The sequence below is a fragment of the Amphiprion ocellaris genome, chromosome 10, assembly GCF_022539595.1.
Source record: "Amphiprion ocellaris isolate individual 3 ecotype Okinawa chromosome 10, ASM2253959v1, whole genome shotgun sequence".
Lineage (NCBI taxonomy): Eukaryota > Metazoa > Chordata > Actinopteri > Pomacentridae > Amphiprion > Amphiprion ocellaris.
This window is the reverse complement of record NC_072775.1, coordinates 23001241-23022907: the sequence shown is the minus strand read 5'-3', so window position 1 is coordinate 23022907 and position 21667 is coordinate 23001241. Positions and strand designations below refer to the sequence as shown.

Below are 21667 nucleotides of genomic sequence, written 5' to 3'. Positions count from 1 at the left end.
AAGCAACAGCAAGCCTTTAGAACGCTGAGACTGGAAAGGCAATATTTCCAGCCACCATGTCTCTGAAGACATTCCAAGTTTTGTCCTGTGTCATTCAAGATACACTAACTCTAAAACTGAAAGTTTGATCTTATGGCAGCACTACAGAAAAGGTCATATCATCACCGAAACCCATGGGGTTCATACTCTTGTGGTCATTAATGTTCTCAGGAAATCTTAGAAGATTTGTATGAAAACTTTTCAGGATACATTAATTCTAATTTAAAAGTTTGGTGTGATGGTGGCGCTAGAGTACACGTCAACTCACTGATAGGTTTCATTATCAAGAGGCTATTTATGTATTTAACAAATAAAGTGCCTGAACTTGGTCAACAATTTTATGTAAATCATTTTCTAGAGGCAAATATCCCTGGGGTCAGGGGTTTTTCAATGATGATAACATTAAAATTAATAATAAGTCCAGTCTAGAAATTGTTAGCGTGGTAAATGAATATTCTAGCTGGAAACGGATGATTTTTAATAGAATATCTACATAGAGGTACAGAGGAACATTTCCAGCAACCATCACTCCTGTGTTCTAATGCTACATTGTGTTAGCTAATGGTGTTGAAAGGCTAGTTGATGATTAGAAAACCCTTGTGCAGTTATGTCAGCACATGAATAAAAGTGAGTTTTCATGGAAAAAATTAAATTGTCTAGGTGACCCCAAACTTTTGAACGGTAGTGTAGATAAAACAATAACAAAAATAAAATAAAGTCAAAATATCCAAAAGAATATAATCCAGATATTAACTGATAGTGGACATAATTAGTTGAACACTGTTCCACAGAGCATCTTTTTTTGATCTCAAAATCTGCATCCTAATTGAAAATACCCAGAATTCCTGACCTACACAACAGTTTCTCTCTACCCACCATTGAAACTGTCCAATACAGCTGCTCTAAGTTGAATTTTTCTCATTGACTTGTATATTCTAACTCTCTTCCCCTTTCCTTCATTGATCCCTCCATCTCCTCCCAGCCCGTCCTGCTCTCCCTGCTGTGTCTGCCTGTTGGAGAGCCATCCTGGCCCATTAACGTGATTACGTGGATTAGAGGGTGGGCAAAGGAAGGTGGAGGACAAGGATGATGTGAACAAGTGAAGCCACGTTCTCCCTTGTGCTATCTGAAGGTGACTCCTGTACCACTCAAAAGCGTTTACACAGCTCTTTCGACACGCGCCAGGGGAGTACATTAGGAAAGAAGCGTCTGATTGGGGAGATGGACTCCATCCCTAAACTGAAATAATCAGAGCCATCGAGTCACCAGGAGCCAGCTGGCTGGCCTGGAGCACTGCGATTCCCTAGAGGACAAACTGAACTCTGGACTGGTTCTTAAAGAAATGCTGACATACAGCTCACGTCCACATTAAACAATACTTGAAGGGGTTGATTTGAATGTTTTCAAACTTATTCCTTATTGGTTGATTTTGAGTTAATAAAAAAAAAAAGCAAAACTTTCTTCTTCCAAAGAATAAACTGTCAAAAATAAGCCTGAAAGTCAAGTCAGGGTCACAGAGTCAAAAGTCTTGAGATCATTCATGGTCTGGTGAATGGTGTCAATCGTATCGCATCCCTCCTTCAGAACACAGCCGGTACAGAACACTGCATGGTCTTCTGCATGTTGAGCCTGATCTCAGAGGTTCTCAAACTCAGCGCAGACTTTAGGTTCCCTGGATGTGCAGTAATGAGCAGCTCTTACATGACAAACTGTTGTATACTGACGTTCTCATTTAAATATTTATCCAGCTGCTGTTGGTGTGAATTCCAGATAACAGCAAAGCGAGAGAGAAATCACTTGGACAGAACAAAGTTGACTTTCACCCCTGATTCAAAACTCTTATATAGACCAATGACACGTTACTAGGGGTAATAAAATGTGCCTGGATGCAAATTGTTCCAAAGCCCTGCTTTACTCTGAAGAACAATGAAGTTTCCCTCAAACTTCAAACCAAAGAAAGTTCACAAACAGCTGATCTAAAAAAACCAACTTTGATGTAAAACCCTTGAAGGACAGTCAGGTTACACTTTATTCAATCCAGTCTTGGTTGGATACAGCCACCATCTGGCACTGTCTTATCCACAGACAGCTGTCTGTCATACAGTGGATAAGACAGTGCTAATGCTGCCCCATAGAAAGCTCAGAAAAATGACTGTACACTAAACTGAACTAGGTTTGCAGTGTTTGGGCTGAGCTGTGGGTGAGCTGGTGTGCTCTAATGTATTGAGCAGTGAAGAGATGGGAACTTCATAGATTTGTATAGACAAGAGGAAGCAACATTGTGGACATTTCTTTCTTAAAATCTAAGTCATTACTTCGCCAAGGAATGGTGGAGTTATGTGACAATCAGCATACGTTTCTGTTTCTTAGTCCGTTTTTGAGTAATGTTGCTAACAGATTTGGATGAAATTTTCAAGGAAGGTCGGAAATGACACAAGGACCAAGTGATTAGATTTTGGCAGTGATGCGGCTTATAGTCTGGATCCATGGATTTGTTGAAGATCTGTGTCATTGCCAGATAGTGGCACGGCGTCACTGTAACTATGACAACAAGTAAACACTACATCAGCTACATAATTAGATCACGTGACTCAGTATCATAACATACACATGCATAACACACGCCTGTGCAGCGCAGGGTCATTTTGTTTGTGGGCACATCTATATTAAATGGCCACATTCTTTGTTGCCGTGATTTCTGATCATCAATAACTAATAAACAAATGCTGCATTTCTAAAACAAAAAATGCTGCATTTCTGACAATGCCCTATGGGGGAATGGAGAGCCCTGGTGGAGTACTGCATTCTGAGTGCATTTCTGATTTTAAGAAAGGGATTATTTTTAGGGAAAAATAACAATTCAAACAGTTTTAAATATGTAACTTGAATTTGCAGATCCATTTTTTTGAGTTTAATCAATGACTGCAGAGGGACTTTAACAAAGTTAAACAACTGCTTTGTGATCACAGAAAAAACTACAGACAGTTCCCACAAGTGTGGCAGCGCAGATATTATAACTGGTTTTCATGTGTATATATAACTTACCAGCACTTTCTTCACTTTTTAAACTTTCCAGATCTCTTGTCTATAGTCTATTTTTTCTCTCTGTCATGCAGCTATCAAAGACAATAAAGGGCTTTTTTCATATTGTTGAGCCAGGCTCTGTTCCAAAGCCGGATTTTAAAGTAGTCACTAGTAGTAGTTCATTTTGATTTTCTTACTTCTGGGATTGAACCGAGAGGTCAATAATTTGTGGGTTTTTTTTCTAGTGTACAAAGAAACTGACTTAAAATTTTAAACTTGTCTGAACACAGCTAAGATTTATGCTTTAGTTGAAGAGTTTTCAGAAGGCATGTTTCAAATGAGAAAAGAAAGGATTAGGACTAAGTAGTTGGTTTGGCATCTCGGGCTATTTGCTATACATTACCAAACAGGTACAACACATTTCAGACACTTAATCGATACTGAGTTATTTGACAGTAAATATTAAAGTACTGTTAGTGCACCTGAACTGCAACTAAAAAGGTGCATTGTTTTCATTTGGGAAAAGTAGTAGTGGGGTTAATATAGTTAAACTGACAACTTGTTTACAGCCTGTCTAAATAAATGACAGGTGGTTACTTGCCACATGGTCTCCACAGCAAGGCAATGTCTACGATCTGATCCACGGATCTAAGTAATCAGTTTAGGAGATTAAATGTTATCATGATCAATGGGAATGACTGACAAAACTACAAGAAAATCCGATTTTGAGGTGTAAATTGGCATCTTATGTAAATAGCAAAGGGGGGACCGTGACAAATTGCATAATGCACCAGGGTTTCTACAGTCTCAGTTTCTGTGATCTGAAAGAAAACAAACATCTGTTCATGCATCTTCATTTAAGATTCCTTCTGTGTTCCATCCCCTGATCTCGACAACATCTCAACTTTCCCACTAGTAGCAATCCTCCATTGTAACAGACTTTATACTGTTGTGTCTCCAAAGATGTGATTCCCATTGCACACTCCTTCAACAAATGGAGACACGTTTCCACGGCTTCCATTGAGAGAAATATGCTACCTAAGCACAAATGACTCCCACTGATGAAAATACATTACAATTTGTATGGCATTATCCTCGGAGGGGGAAAAAAATCATCCTCCACAATACAACCCTCTGCTCCACCACAAAATCCCGACATCCTCAAAGACTGATTAAGGAGGTTAACAGTAATTGAGTAGTGCATTAAAATCAGTGGGAGATCCATAGAGGAGCCATTGAACTGACAGAAAATGTCAATACAGTTAGGTCAGCTTGGAAGTGCTGAAGGCACATCACTGCTGCTGTATTTCTCAATGCTGAAGGCATCGAACATCTAACAGTTAACTGTCCCTAATGCAAGTCACATGTCAGTCACATACATCACTGTCTAAAGGTTTGGGGTCACTTAAAAATGCCCTTATTTTTGAAAGGATAGCATTTTTTTGCAGCGGAGATAACATTAAATTATTCAGAAATACAGCCTAGACATTGTTAATGTGATAAATGACTACAGACACACACAGTGAATGACTCTAAGGGAGGCTATCAAGTTGTATCATGGGAAGCACGCAGGATTTTTGTAGTTTGACCTAAACTTAGGACTTCAGGTCAAGATTTTGACCACTGTAGTTGTCCAGTAGTTTGTCTCTTGCCTGTACCAGCCTGTACCGCTGGTGTACTCATATACACTACTGTTCAAAAGTTTGGAGTCCCTTAGGAATGTCCTTATTTTTGAAAGAAAATAAGTTTTTTTCTATGAAGATGACATTACATGAATCTGAAATACAGTGTAGACATTGTTAATGTGGTAAATGACTATTCTAGTTGGGAATGACAGATTTTTAATGGAATATCTCCATAGAGGTACAGAGGAACATTTCCAGCAACCATCACTCCTGTGTTCTAATGCTACATTGTGTTAGCTAATGGTGTTGAAAGGCTAATTGATGATTAGAAAACCCTTGTGCAGTTATGTTACCACATGAATAAAAGCGAGTTTTCATGGAAAACATGAAATTACTTGGGTGACCCCAAACTTTTGAACGGTAATATACCTGCACAAAGTGTTTTAAATTCCAAGTGTTTTAAGGAGACATAGAGACAGAAACAAAGATGGTCTAATAACATGGAGGCAGCAGATTCCTTCTGAACCTGCATCTCATACAGCTCAGACTCTGATGCAGCATCAATATAATTTTTAGCATCAAAGAGTGGATGCAGAAATGGTGAGGTGAAGTATGTGAAAATGCAACTCCACCGTGACTGACAGAGCAGGGTCCAGAGCTCTCATCTCTACATGAAGGGTGGCTGGACCGACTACAGAATGTGTGTGTGCCTGCTTGCTGCTTGGGTGCACAGTGACTTTGTGTTTGCATTCAGTGATGCATTGTGTATTATGTATGGTGTATTCTAGCCAGTAGCTCTGTGGCTGTGAACTGTGTTCAAGATTCAAGAACTTTATTGTCATATACACAGCACAAACACAGTGGCTTCCCTGAGTAATGAAATTCTTATTTTGCGAGTTCCCTTCATACAACTGAAATAACAAATAAAATGAAAACGAAATAAAATGGAATTTGATAAAGATGAGATAAAATTGAAACAGTTGAAAATTCTTCATGCAAATGCTAGCATCTTGTGCAATACTGTTATATGTGAGCAGGCGTTGATATGCGCAAAGGCAGGAGATATATGCAAAATATTGCTATTTATAGATACTGCAGATGAGTCAGTGATTGCCTGTGTCTTGCTGACTGCTTCCCAGGTGCTGCTGTTTATCTAGCCCTCATTTATAGCGATGGAAAATACACCTTGTTATATGCTTCTGCACCACCACACCAGTTCTAGTATGAGTAGATCCTTCAGCTTCATGATATCAGGATATCATCAGTACTGATGAAATGAAATATAGGCACTAGCCTAATAAACACTGAGTAACAACTAATCCATTGGCAGAATAACACGTTGATTCCAGTATAGAAGAGACTAGACGTTGGCTGCACTTGGAAAGTGACCAAAATGACTTGAGAAATATCAGCAAATCAGATATTGGCAAAAATTCAGCGTCACGCTTCCTCACCTTCAGGACAAAGGCAGTGAAGTATCTCATAGTTTGAATCTGACTTTGTGAACAGGGAGCTCTAACGTCACCTGGCACCTGGTTGTGTTGAAACACATAGACATGTTCACTACAGTCACTATCAATACTACAAAAAAGGGCAATAAGGAAAATTCATAAAACTATGAATTATACTTATTTTCCTTATATTTTCTAGTGTGGTAATCTGAGTCCCATCAGTTCCTGCCACCTGCTACATATTTAGGTCACTCGTTCCCATATCTGTACATAACATACACATGCATGAGCGCAAGATCACTTTGTTTGTGGGTACATCTACATTAAATGGCCACATTCTATGTTGCTGTGATTTCTGCCATTTTCAAGATTTCATCGGTTGGAAATGATATAACTGAGCAGCCTTAGCGGAGTACTGCTTGGAGTGCTTTTCTTGTTTAATATTTGTTCATTAATAGAAAATAAGTAATTTCTTGTTTGTAAATATGTACACGAATAACTACAGTATGTGACTGATTGAGATGGAGAAGGGGTCGGAGTAAATAAACTTATGCTTTGTCCTACTCCTTTCCGGATATGTTGGGTTATTGTTTGCTTTGTTTTGTTGTTTTGTTTTGTTGTTGTTTTGAATATTTTGTTTCTGTGGCTTTTTTTCCCCTCACGTGTCCGAAATAAAATAACAACGTTCATTCATTCTATACAGTACAAACTTTTATCAAATTAAAGACATAGAATAAATAGATTTAGATTAAATATCACAATTTTAAGCTTAGATTTTGATACTTTCACCATCTTTCCCAACTTCACAGATTCTGACTCTGATACATGGTGTAGTTTAGGTTCAAAGGGTTAAATTTTCAACACATTTCACTTAGAAAAAATATCTCACAACACAGCAAACCACAAAGTATGGGTTGAGTGCTGCTTGTTTTATTTGGCATTTAATTACAGATGTGTCACGTTTCAAACTGTCACATACCCTCCCGGTCTGCCTCATCTGTGCATCAGTGTTTGCATAGTGGGTTAGTAGCTGCTCTGTGCTCACACTGGGAGCCAAAGATTTACAGCAGAAAACGCCAAATCCTGCATAAATACCCCCAGGGACATACAGACAACAGATTCAGCCTGCCTCCACCTCCCAGTGCCCTGAAGCTCTCCATGCAGCAAATGAGCAGGAACGACATCTTCGCCAAAATATCCCCTCTTTCACAGCACTTACAGTGCAGTCTGTCGCATGATATTTTCCCCATATCTGAGCACAGTAATGTGTACCACTGTGTTACCTGCTGAGTTTGACAGCTGAAACCAAAATATCTTTCTGCTGCAGCAGTTGAAAGTAGATCAAAGTATGAAAGTAGACCCCGTTGGTGAGCTGGTCCTCCTGAAAAGCTGCCCTCATCTTAATCTTGTGTCAACAAGTAAATCGTTTTTCATGAGGAAAGATCACAAACGCAATAAATTTACTCATATCCAGGACATTCTGATCTGCAGATACAGACTAATGTCACGTTAAAACATTCTCAATGAACAGAATCGTGCATCTAAAAGGACAAAAACACAGCCTGATTCCCAAACACCCAGTTCATTGTTGTCTGTGGAGCAGGTCACTAATCTAATAATGACTAATTTCCTGTTGGCCCACCAGTGAGCAGCTGGCACTGAGCCCAGGTGTTCATGGGCAAACAATTCTCATTTTTGCTTATAAATATTTTTCTCTATTGGCACTTTCTGCGGCTGAGGAGTAGTGAGATTTCATCTGATTACAGCAGTCCTCTTACAGCTCATCTGCTGTTCATTCCTCTGATGTGCTATTCTGTATACTGGGAAGATTTCTTTGCTGTTCTATCTCTTGGTCATTAACAGCCTGTTCATTTGCATGCAGAGTGTGCTCCAATCCAGTTTTCTCCAAGCCCTGTCTAATCAGCTGCTTTGCATCATCTGTCTGAAGGAGACTGGCTCCGTGCCCTGTGCCTGATGCTACCACAGAGCAGATATGGCTGGGTTGGCACCGCCACCTTTACTTTGGCACGAGTGTCCGTCTATGGAGTTTAAGGCTGCATCGCAACCCTTCAGATCTCCAATTATAGATCAAAAGAGGCAGCAAATCTGTACCACATCGAACACAATTTGTTATACAGTATGTTAATATACACTACCATTCAAAAGTCACTTAAAAATGTCCTTATTTTTGAAAGAAAAACATTTTTTTCTATGAAAATAACATTAAATGAACCAGAATTACAGTCTAGACATTGTTGATGTGGTGAATGACTATTCTAGCTGGAAACAGCTGATTTTTAATGGAATATCTACATAGAGGTACAGAGGAACATTTCCAGCAACCATCACTCCTGTGTTCTAATGCTACATTGTGTTAGCTAATGGTGTTGAAAGGCTAATTGATGATTAGTAAACCCTTGTGCAATTATGTTAGGACATGAATAAAAGTGTGAGTTGTCATGGAAAACATAAAAAATTGCCAGGTGACCCCAAATCTTTGAACGGTGGTGTAGGTTTTGTCATTATTATAATGTTGTCAGTTTGTGTTAAAGGCATAAACTGTTTCAGTTAAATTACTATTCGATGTCCAACATCCAAGCACCTCCAATTCTCATATTTACACACATCTGCAGTTAACAGTTAATGGTGGCAACATCTCAGAATAATCAGTCATTTCTGAAACACTGCTTCCTTGATTTCAGACAGAGGCAGACAGAAGCACACTTCTCATTTCCATCTTATTTTATTGTCCAAAAAATTTATCAGCTGCAGTTAAAGTTTGTTCCATGAAGCAGTTGAAAACAGCATCCCAAGCTGACCCATATAAGAAGCGTTAAATACGTGGGCAGAAAGATGTGCAAAAAAAGAAAACATTTTCTTGTATTGCTGTGCAGACCTTCACAGTGTCTCAAATTGCGTTCTTTTGTTGGGTGGCATGGCTCAGTGGGTAGAGTGGCCGTCTTGTAACTGGAGGGTTGCCGGTTCAATCCTTGCCTGAAGAACTCCTGTCAAGGTGTCCCTGAGCAAGACACCGAACCCCTAACTGCTCCTGATGGGTTGTGGTTAGCGCCTTGCATTGCAGCTTCCGCATTCATAATGTAAAGCACTTTGGGTATCCTGTCTGGCATAGTAAAGCGCTATATAAATACAGACCATTTAATTCTTGGATTTTTGAGTGCAAAGCTGTGTTCATACTGACAGTTATTGCAACATGGAGTGTGCAAACTACACCATGACTTCCAAAGAGAACAGATAAAACATTAATAAAGCTTTTCATTTAGCCTTGTTTATCCTTATTCTATTAATAAAAATATGAAAAATAAGAACAAGAAAGCAGATGAGAAGTCGCTGCTACTGCCTGCTTTTAGCACCACAAAAAAATAGTTTTGTTGTACTGGCTTCTTTAATGGTGGTTGGCATCAAAGAAATATGTCTTTGTTTTTTTCAACTTTGAATTAAAATGAGTCAAGTTTGTGATAGCGCTGCCTCGCTGTGATGGTGAGGCCAGTATCTAAGCGAATTTGTGATTAATAACCCTCATGCATGAATAACATGCATCAGTGTTGTGATTGTTTGATCCTCACAATTAATAATACTGTAGGATTATAGCCTTAATATTTAGTATACACAGGTAAATTCACATCAGAAATAACACTACAGGATCTAAAGCTCAATATTTTAACTAGCCACTTTGTAGGCTTGGAGGCTGTTGTTTAAAATTTGCTGTATAAATAATGGTGGATGGACTTCACTTGACAAAATTTCACAGCTCATGTTTTCAGGGGAGCTCATGCCAAGCTTCCCATGGCTGCCATTGTGTCACATTAGACCTGGATTGTGAGACAGTCAAAAGTAGGATATGAAACATCGGACAGTCCCACTATGGTTGTTATTTTGGCTGTAAAGTGAAAGGAAAGTGTAAACCCACATAATAAGTTAGTATGAAGTGCTATTGTCACTGGATGCAAAATTACTACTAGCATTCATTGTTGAAGCCACTTCTTCTGTTGTGTTCTTTTGACTTTGTCGAACATCAAAATAATCTTCCACTGATTATCTCTAGAAACATCAAGAATGGCAGAATGTTGGCAAATGATTATCTGACCTGGAGAAACTTTTGATAACATGACAAAGAGCAGGTAAAAAGAGGCCTTCTGTCAAATGTACAGAAATATACACACTTCTGTTCAAAAGTTTGGGGTCACAGACAATTTCATGATTTCCATGAAAACTCACACTTTAATTCATGTGCTAACATAATTGTACAAGGGTTTTCTAATCATCAATTAGCCTTTCAACACCATTAGCTAACACAATGTAGCATTAGAACACAGGAGTGATGGTTGCTGGAAATGTTCCTCTGTACCTCTATGTAGATATTCCATTAAAAAACTGCTTTTTCCAGCTAGAATAGTCATTTACCACATTGAGAATGTCATGACTGTATTTCTGATTCATTTAATGTTATCTTCATAGAAAAAAAATATCTTTCTTTCAAAAATAAGGACATTTCGAAGTGACCCCAACCTTTAGAATAGTAGTGTATATATCATTCGAGTTGGGGAGAACTGCTTCTCCTGGGACGTAAACAAAGAAAAAGCCCAGCACAGTAGAGAATTCAAGGGAAGGTCAAAATTTTAAACCTTCTGGTTTATGATGGAGGGATTGCAGCTTTGAGAGGATATCCTGGGATTATAACTCTAAAACTCGTTATTTTTGTTAGTCTAGCCAAATTTTGACCTGCCTGTTTTGCACAGTTCTGGTTTCTAAAGTACAGCTGGTGAATGCTCTAGGTTCATTTATCACTCTATTATGTAAGGATCAGCATTAGTTTGTTTGTCTGTTCGCAACACTACTCAATAATGGACTAACAAATTTGGATGAAATTTTTAGCAAAGGTCAGAAATGACAAGGATCAACCGATTAGACTTTGGCAGTGATGTGGCTTATAGTCTGGATCCATGGATTTGTTAAAGATTTCTGTATCATTGTGAGATAGCAGCACTGTAACTATGACAACAAGTGAACACTATGTCAGCTGCCTGCTAACGATCACATGATTTTGATCCTACTACATATTGACCGCTGTGGACCACGAATGTTTGTAAAGATCTCGTCCGTCTGAAATCATACAGCTGAGCAGCCTTGGCGGAGTACTGCGCTCTGACTGCTTTTCTTGTTTTATTGAGGGATCAGTCATTGCCTTGAATATAAAAGTAAGACACAAGAGTAACACCAAATTATAATGATTTTTTTTTTTTTACATCATACTACCAAATCATAATTATTTCGCAGTAATGACTCCTTATTCATCATGCAGGAACATCAATAAGGGAAAAAACATTTGCTTCTAAGAAAATCACAGCACCAAAGACTAAATTAGAAAAAAAAATCATTGCAGGGGGAAAAAAGCACTGTGTATGTGGATCCTTCTCTCTCCCTCTCTGGCTCTCTGGGTCATGATTGTCTCTGAGTAAGGAGATTAAGATAGCATGCGTCAATCCAGGATTTAGAGACAGAGAGACAAATGCAAACTCCTCACAGACAGCCAACACTGCTGCTTGCACAGCATGTGCTTAGGCTTCCTGACAGTCATCAGAGAGACACAATAGCTGCATTAATTTTATCTATACGACTCCATTCCTGACTTGCTCGGTTCCTGTCACAGATACACTTGATCAGCCACAGCATTATGACCATTGACAGGTGAAGTGAATAACATTGAACATATTGATACTATGGAGTGTTCAGCTGGAAAACCTTGGATTTTGGCATCTGTGTTGATGAGATTTAGACATATCACATATGACATGCAAAAGGCAATCCTAAATGTCACTGACCTACCCCTGCAGGAAAATGCACCCCACCACATCGCAAATACATCAAACAGTCAGGAAGATCTTGAGGATCATGACAATCGCCCAAGACGCTGATTTGACCTCCAAACTTCCTAGACCCCATTCTGATCCAGCATCAGCAGGATGTAGTGGAACAAGTTTGATTCACAGAGGCCAAACTACACAACCCAGAGAACCCAAAGGATCCATAGCCAACACTGCCAGAACCCATAGGACACCCTGACAGGTCATCTGGTCCAGGCCCAGTGGCTCAGAACATTTTTGATGGCATAAGAGGGACCAACACAACATTGGGAAGGTGGTCGTAATGTTATGTCTGATTGGTGTACATTATATTTATAGTTCACAGAAGTCTGCTCCTCTGCACTGCACAGCATTGGAACGCAACATGATTAGAATTGACAAGGAGGCCTCTGCATGTGTGGGGATTATAAACAATCATTTTGCCACCAATTCCTGTTATGATTCTCACACGCTGCACAATTATTAGACCAGCTCTATCACTGGACCTGTCTGTCTGTCTGTCTGTCTGCTGTATGAGTAGAGAAAAACACAGATATAGGGAAGTGAAAAGACACAAACAATAAGCTCGGAAACTTGGAAACAGTCCTAATCACAAAGGAAGCAGGTCTAGCGAGAGTTCTTCTGGAACTTTCCAGACAGCTCTGACATCTTATTGCCCCACTTCCTGCTCAGAAGGAGAGCAGGTATGTGCATGTAATACCCCAGTAACGAAGGCTAAGAGGCTTTTCCTATTCTAGGTAACAAGCAGTGGGCCAGCACTAAACAGCACACTGCAATCTAAGACAGCAGGAAGTCCACTGACTGTGTGGTTTCTTCTACCCCACTTTCTGCTTCTGATGGGTTGTCATTACATTTCAGTGACAGAGCCAACAGCCTGTTTTCTGAAGAATAAATATTCAGAGATATCTGGGGGGAAAAGCAGTAAATGTTAAATATTATTCCTGTTATGAACATAGTTCCTGAAACCTTTGTATTTTTTGTGACTTGAGCTGAAACAAGCTACAAACCTAACACCAAGCTGCCGGGGCTTACAGCTTAACAAACCATTGCTTAGTTACACATCCTGACAATACAGAGAAATATTATTATTCATTTAGAGTCATTTTTCTGGGTACCCTGGTAATTGTAGTCAAATTTTCACTTTATTTGACTGTCTTTGGTCTCCATTCACTCCAAGAGAAGCATCTGCCTCCTTCTAGCCTCTAAATCAACCTGCTAAAGTAACGGCATTCTGTCATTCAGACATAGGTCACTTTTACATTATTGATCCTTATGCCATCATTCACATAGAATCACAACAGTGACAGAGGGCCATGGTAAAAAAGTCATATTTGCCACATGTGCAAGATTAGACTATACATGAAGTGACAGATACTCAGCCATGTTCCTTATTGTCCCATTCAGCCTCTGAATCCCAAAAAGTGTTGCTGGATTTGAAAGGCATGTTGCCTTTACAAAATACTCTCACATTACACCATTTATCAGAGCCAGAAACTGAGGGAAAATAGTTTTTTGAACTTTCTAACAGTCCTTGAACTACTCATGTGTCACGTGCTGTTTGGTTAGGAAACCAAATCTACGCTTTAAAAAATAAATAAATACTCACAATGAGTAAAAATGTGGCCGAAGTAAAAAGGCCCAGAGAGTATTTGGGGTTCTGAGAGTTAATCTGGAAAGCTCTCATCCTCGAACTGAAGAAACTGAAAGAAAGCAGCTCCCTAATTTAAGCAGCAAAGACCAATTCCCGGATATTTCTGTTTTACTTTTGTTCAACAGAGACGGCCCAGACACAGCACTGCAGTACAATCACTGCACACTCTCTTTACCTGTACACTATTCTCAGATCTACTACACAACAAATCCACTTCACTACTGTGCTGCCACACCGGCAGTCACATCGGCAGCTTCCACTGAGATGAGATCGCAATTTTTACAGCATCCCCTCCTAAACTGTTGTGTTCCCCAGTATATGTAACGATATCCTACATCAGTAGGTTGTAGTCTTGTGTGTGCCTGTCTGTTAATGCAACTGCATTTTAGACTTGAGCTGTATTGAAAGTAGGACTGGACGAAATGTTATGATGAATGTTTCTCTAATGAGTGACAGATAATTATTTTGATTTTTAATTACCTATTTTTGATAATGATGATGAGGAAGGTTTGCTTTCAATTTTACCACTTTTGAATTTAACTACTTTGTTTTTTTTTCTCAATGCACACAAGTAATCACTTTAATGTTAACACAGCAATTAAAAATGCACACAAGTAAATAAATGTACCCACATAAATAAGCATCAAGTAAAAATGCACAGTGGCTTGGTGGTTAGCACTTTCGCCTTGCAGCTAGAAGATCTCCGGTTCACGTCCCGACCTTCCTGGGATCTTTCTGTATGTTTCCATGTTCTCCCTGTACATGTGTGGGTTTTCTCTGGGTTCTCTGGCTTCCTTCCACAGTCCAAAAACATGCTGAGGTTAACTGGTAGCTTTAAATTGCCCGTAGGTGTGAGTGTGCTTGTCTGTCTGTATATGTAGCCTTGCAGTAGACTGGTGATCTGTCCAGGGTGTCCCCTGCCTTCACCCTAAGTCAGCTGGGATAGAGTCCAGCCCCCTACGAGGATTAAGCGGTGTATAGATAATGGATGGATGGAAGTATAAAGGAACCATCTCCCCTTCATACACATTAAATATAAGCACTATAAGCACTGAGGTTCAGGTTCTGCGTGGGGGACCTGGAGCAGGTATCACTGGGTGGGATCTTGCATCAACCTTTGAAGCAGGGCGCCAGAAGAGCATCGCTGAGCCTCTAAAAGACGAGGCATGTAGTACCAGGCAAAGGCAACAAGAGGTAAAGGCAGCTGCAGACTAGAGCACCTTGGGAGACCTGCAGGGCAGTGATGGGGAGAGCAATGCTGGGTGAAGGGGCTCCATTATCATGGCATGAAAGGCTGTTTATGAACCAGGACAGCAGTATGGTGTAAGGATCATGCAATTAAACTTTGAGTTTTCATTATTTGCTTACATGGCAGTTTGAATCAAATGCATTCAAATTGTAAAGACCAAAGAATATCAAACAGTTTTCTTCCTGCTGTTGTGTCTATAGACTATTGTTTTGTCACCCAGGCCTAGCTGAAAGTGACCGACAAAAGTCACCAGTTCTGACCTCATAAGTTATTTACTAATTCAGACCTGGAGCTGACGCCTCCCACTGCCTTCAGATTGTGTATGTTGAGTACATGTGCAAAGGGGCTTCTGTCTATTTGTCCCCGAGCTTGATCCTAACTTTGTCTAACTTCTGTTTGCATCACAGTGCTGAATTTCGGCCTTTTTTACCAAAAACTGACAATGAAAGAATACAGTGAAGATGCAGGGCTGGAAAAAAATACAAAGCAATGAGCTGAAAGACCTTACCATAAAATGTTCTTGTAGTTGCTTTAGAAAAATCTTCTGAATGAAAACATATGGTCAAGCTGCCCCTAAATGGGACTTGCTACAGTTGTAATACACATATTTGTCTGACTGTCACCATGCCAGCATTAAAATTGGTATGTGGCCAGTTCAGGATCTCAGAAATATCCACAGGGGTCATCCACTCTGAAGGGAATATTGGCTGGAAACTGTTCTAGCACAAAGGGGTATTTTTTGAATATTAAGTAGGGCTTGTTTGTTGTGAAGCCAAAGTTGACATGGTTGTAAGCATGTGCTGATTCTTTGTCAGTTCTCATTTCTTTAACAACCATGTTGGAAGACATTTCCTGTGGTCAGGGAAAGGATGTTAATCTGTCTCAGAAGGGTCAAATTATTGGCCTGCATCAAGCAAAGAAAACAACTAAGAAGATTTCTTAAAATATCAGGTTAAGAATTGTCCAAAGTATTATTAAAACCTGAAGGATAGTGTCTGGATGTAGTCTGATGAGTCCAGATTTACCCTGTTCCAAAGTGATGGGAGCATCAGGGTGAGAAGAGAGACAGATGAAGTGATGCACTCATCATGCCAAGGAGCCTACAAGCCTGTGGGGGTTAGGGTTATGATCTAGGGTTGGTCAGGTTCAGCAACATTATGTTCCCAAAGAATGAGGTCAGCTGACTACCTGAATATACTGAATGACCAGGTCTTTCCATCAGTGGAGTTTTTCTTCCCTGATGACATGGACATGTTCCAAGATGACGATGCCAGGATTCATTGGGCTCACAATGTAAATGAGTGGATCAGGGAGCATGAGACATCATTTTCACACATGGATTGACCTCCACAGAGTCCAGACCTCAGCCTCATTGAGAATCTTTGAGATGTGCTGGTGAAGATTTTGCACAGCAGTCCGATTCTCCCATCATCAATATAAAATGTTGGTGACAAATTAATGCAACTCTGGACAGAAAATACTGTGACATTGCAGAAGCTTATCGAAATAATGCCACAACAAATGAGTGTCATACTCAAAGCTAGTTACAAAATATTAGTGTGTGCAACTTTTCTTTTGGCTGGGTAGTGTATTTGAGAAAGAGTGGAAAGTAAAAAATATTACAATTGGATCTATTGCGAAGAATAGCAACCATTCTTTCCCAAATCTCTGCTGGTTTGGAATCATACAAGAAAAATATTGGAACAGTGTTTTACATAAAAATATAACAAAAAAACTTAAATGATGGTACAATTTAATTTTGCTTCATCTTACCCAAATCTAAGCAGGACCAGTAGTTTATTTTCAGCTATCATCGTTGTGTGGATTAGATTTTTTTTCACTTTGAAGAGTCTTTAAAGATTCTGAGAATACCTCCATAACAATGGTAAGCGCTGTTACATCACCCTCTGAGTGACAGGTGGATGCCAGCTGTGACTTAAATGTGACGGTAAAACCTAAACAGCACAATCTCCGGAATGGTTTCCTCACTGAAAGAAAACTAGAATCTCTCTCCATCACTGCGTGCGGCTTTAATTCACTTTTTTTCGCCTGTTTCTGTCTACAATAAAATGACAAGAAGGGATTTTATTAAAACCCAACAGTAAAACCGGTGTCAGTGTCTTTCAGGAAACCATAGTGATCCAATGGATTGCGTGTACAAAGGAAACCTCACCACACCACCATATGGTGAAAATAAAGCCAATTTTTAGTGCTTCTACATAATATTACACATGAAATTCACTGCAAGTCCAGAAGTCATAACTGAGAGAAAAAGCAAGAAAAAGAGATTTACTCCATCTGATCTTCACAAACCAATGGTTATGCAACCCCCTCTAAAGCCTGTTATTCAGCTGGACACATGACATGATACAAGCATGTGGATATGCATCTCTTTCTGCCCTGCGCGTTCTGACTGTTACAGTGAGTGCAATGATGTGGAAAGGCCTCACACAAGGATTAACGCCCAGTGCAACAGATGGTGTATTCTCCTACCCTTCCTGTTCAGCACACGCGCACGCGCCCCTGCACACTCCCAGACACGCTCATAAAATCACATATTTTTGGTTGTTTTACCTTCTTTTTGGGTGGCATGGTGGTTCGAGGTGTCCACGCGCGTTATTCCACGGCTGTAGCTCAAATTTACCAATCACCTGGCTCCAGCGAAGGGGACGTGGACGATGCCATGAGACTGCTTTCACCTCGAACACCGCTCAGGTGGAGAAATCCGAGGATGCCGTGGAGGGCAGCAGAAACGCCGTTTTTGAAGCGCCGGTTTTGTGCGTAAAGTTGAGACACCTGCCGAGGAACCGTGACGCGCAGGACACCGCCGGAGACGGGATGAGTTGCGCGAGGGGTTTCACTTAAGTCTGTATTGTGTTGAGTGTAGTTACCCTTTCCAGAGTCCTAGGGGTATTAAAGGCTTATTTCTCGGTGCGGCATCTGTTGCGCCGCACACCGCTCACTCTGACCTCAGCCACTGAGCTCACCAAGAAGGTGTCCAACCCGCCCGCGCTGTCTGCGAGTCCAAAATAACGCAAAGTGAGGAATGTCTCGTTTATACTGTTGACCAGAGTCCGTCCTCTGCGCGTGTGATGCCTGATTAGTGTGCGTGTGTGCATCCAAACAACTTCCTGGGGTTTGGCTGCACAAATGGGAGCATTCTAATGGCCTGGCTCCAAAATGGAAAGACGAAATTAAAAAGCAAGCAGTGCAGAATTCCTTTGTGCGCCTGATTTACAGCATGGAACGACAGACAAACCCAGTATTCATCATGCAGAGAGAGTAATCACGATATTCTGTCACCACGCTGGCTCAGTGTCCTTATGTCACTGTTAAAACTAGAGGTTGTTACCCTCTCAACACATCTCACGGTGATTTCCAGAATGGTGACCACACCAACATGCCAGATTATTCTGGGAGAGGCAATGGGATAATAAAAGGCAGACAAGATAATAATGAAAAATGTTTTTTGTGGAACAGTGGATTCATTCATGTTGTCTAAAATGGCTGTAAAACCCTTCGATGGAGGCTGGTGGAAAGCAATCCTCTGTATTTACTCAAACACTGTAGTTAAGTTCAGTTTTGTTCCACCTTTTTATCACTATACTGTGTCTCTTTAACTATAGTTTGTTATAATTATGAATAGTAAGTTTTTATGTTGAATATATGAAATGTATTGTATGAGGCTGCTAGTTTATTTTGACTGGACAACAGGGGTCAGCTACAGAATTAAAGGGTCAGTTAATCCGAATCACTGAAAAAAAAAATATCCACTCTACCTCTAGTCTTTTGCTATGTGAAGCGCTTTTTTAAAAATTTTATTGCACACACACGTTAAGCTGATTCTGCTTTTTTAAGTACCTTAAAATGTGTTTGTTTTTTCCAGTCAAATAAAAAAGAGAGGAAGATTTATTAGTAGGTTAGAGAAAATATTTAGTTTGTGATGTAAGGAGATGATTTTACTAAGGAGACAATATTATCATAAAATTATTAAAAACTAGTAAAAATGTCTAAATGAAAAATGCAAGGAGGTCAGTGGACAAATGAAACAAATCATACACTGTAAATCATTTTAGGTTCATTCAGCTTAAAAATGTGAGTTGCCATTCTGCAGTGTGGTTGAATAATCCGGTCATTGTCTTCTCTTAGTTTAAAGAGTTTCTTTGTTATTGAAAACATGCCGTAATACCTAGAACAACATGGTGATTTTTGCATTAATTTCATGTAGAGAATACAGTTTGTTGTGGTCAAATTGATGTAGTTTTCTGTCATTCATTATGGCAATATGGTTTAATATTTATAACAGCTATAACCAGAATTTTTGCATGTCATTGCTAAAAATAAATATTTTAAATGTTAAATATACTAATTGTTGTGCTGATAATGGAAAAATGTTGTGATATTTATCATAGGTCAAACAAGCTTTATTTTTATAGTTATTTTTATGTAAATTTGACATGTAAAGTAAAACTTTTTTTTTAAAGGTTAAGATTTTTTTCTACAGTTAGTACATTTATAACTGTAAAATGAACAGTATCAATAAATTTCTTTACCGTCAATGAAGAAAATGTTTTACTGTAATTTTACGGTAGCATTCTGACCACCACAGCTGCTAGAATTTTACTGTATAAATAAGTTTTTTTACAGTGTAAGAAATTTTGTTTGAAAATAAAAATTGGACATTTTAAGTTCAATTTACTAGAAATTAGCAAAAGTTGTTTATTACATTGAGGAAACAAGAAAAGATAAATTGATCTGACTAAATTCCTTCCTGACGTTTTACAGTGTACTTACCATAAGGCGCATGTAGTAAAACTTGGGTGAACCAGCCCTTTAAAATGGAGTTTACATTGGTGCTGAAAGGGAACATTCTGCACAATGGGAAATTTTTACTTGTGATGCTTCTGATTATTTAGCAATGTCGAAAAGCTTTATGTCCTGAATTGCATCTTTCTTTATTCCCACATTCCTAAAAATGATGGATCTGGATACTTCCTCCGCTGTTGTTTTAAGGTAAGGGATGCTGCACGGCTCTTTCATTGCTGTGCCCTGTAACCTGCACAGCCAAGTAAGGGACATGAGCAGATGGGCGATATGATGAGGTACCAAAATCTCCAGGGAGAGCTTTGAGAGGCGAGGGACACAGATGAGAGAGTTACGTAACTGAGAATGGAAAAGAAAGTGTAGGGTTGTAGTCAGCTGTGCCAGGCTGTGACCGTGTGGAGCTGTGACACTGACCTCCGGGTCAGACACGCATCTGGACCAACAGAATGGACAGCTGCACACAAACACACACATACATACACACACTCTACAGACAGACACTGCACATCCTCATCAATATCTTTCCTGCTAGTCAGACATCACCATTACAGATTAAACTGCTGAGATCCTGCCACCTGTGACAGACGATGAAAGAAGCATAAAACTGCTTCCTCAAGTCCCAGCATTATCCCATGACCTGGGACTGAATCTGACTTGTGGCTCCACTGATCTCTCCTCCATGACCCCTCAACTCCACTCCAGCAAGAACAAGCTCTCCTATGAAGTGCCAGCAATGCACTTGAACACAAGAGGCCCAGCTGTGAAGTTGTTATATAAGGCAGTCTGACTGTTCCTGCTGAAAGGAGCTACTCGTGAAATGTGCTCCATGAAGACATAAAAATATTCCACACACCCACTGAAACAGTTATACTAGGGCTGGGACTTTAATGCATTAATTTTTATTAACTAATTACAGAAAAAACAAGAAAAGCACTCGGAGAGCACAGTACTCCGCCATGGGTGCTTAGTTGTTGTATCATTTCCGATGGTTGAAATCCTGAAAAAATGCGTGGCAGAAATCACGTCAACATAGAATGTGGCCATTTAATATAGATGTACCCACAAACAAAGTGACCTTGTGCTGAGCACAGGCGTGATTCCGTTATGTACGAATACAAATCACATGACCTAAATATGTAGCGGGCGGCGAGAATTGATGGGACTCGGAAATACCCCCACAATTGAATCAATTGTTCCTTGTATCATTTCTGACAGACAAGTCCTGAAAATCCACAGCGGTCAATTTGTAGTAGGATCGCAATCATGTGATCGTCAGCAGGCAGCTGACGTAGCGTTCACTTGTAGTCATAGCTGCAGTGACGCCGTGTTACCTGTAGCTGTATTACTCTATGTACATCAGATAATTAGCAACCATCACTGTAAAATGAGAAACCAAGCGTTAACTCCCCTTTACTTTTTAACTCACGTCTATACTACAACGGCACTACAGAATCCATGAAATTCAGCTGTCTTTTGGTTTTGGTGTGCCACTGCAAGAGTTCCCATTCGGCCACCCCTATGACAAATATCTGGAGGCAACAACCAGTCTCCTGATAAGGTCTGTGTATATCAGTGCTGAAAGCTCTATAATAAGGGAGCAAGGGAAACCTTGACTGGAGATTGATTTGTTAAAGATGATATGTGCTACTACTGCATTGTTCACACAGCTATAATCACACGTCCACACGAATCTCATTGCACTCCTCATCCACGCTCTCCCACACGTGTTCATGTGCACATGTGCTCTCACACATACATAAACAAACATCTGTCCCTAAGCTTCTTACAACCAGTGTGTGTGTGTGTGTGTGTGTGTGTGTGTGTGTGTGTGTGTGTGTGTGTGTGTGTGTGTGCGCTGCCAGGCCCAGGCCAGTAGTGGAGGGCAGGGCTGCTGGGCCAGAGATGGATGGCACGCACAATTT

At 39.9% G+C, this 21667-nt stretch overlaps 1 protein-coding gene across 1 annotated transcript in view; it reads right to left on the bottom strand.

Annotated features, from left to right (window-relative positions):
- cacnb2b (calcium channel, voltage-dependent, beta 2b) overlaps positions 1 to 18024 on the bottom strand; it is a 50120-nt gene extending 32096 nt beyond the window's left edge. The window contains exon 1 of the mRNA XM_023265060.3: positions 17496 to 18024. Within this exon, the coding sequence (XP_023120828.2) occupies positions 17496 to 17513 (18 nt within the window). The 5' untranslated portion in view covers positions 17514 to 18024. The remainder of the gene's footprint in view (positions 1 to 17495) is intronic.
- Positions 18025 to 21667: the final 3643 nt, after the last annotated feature.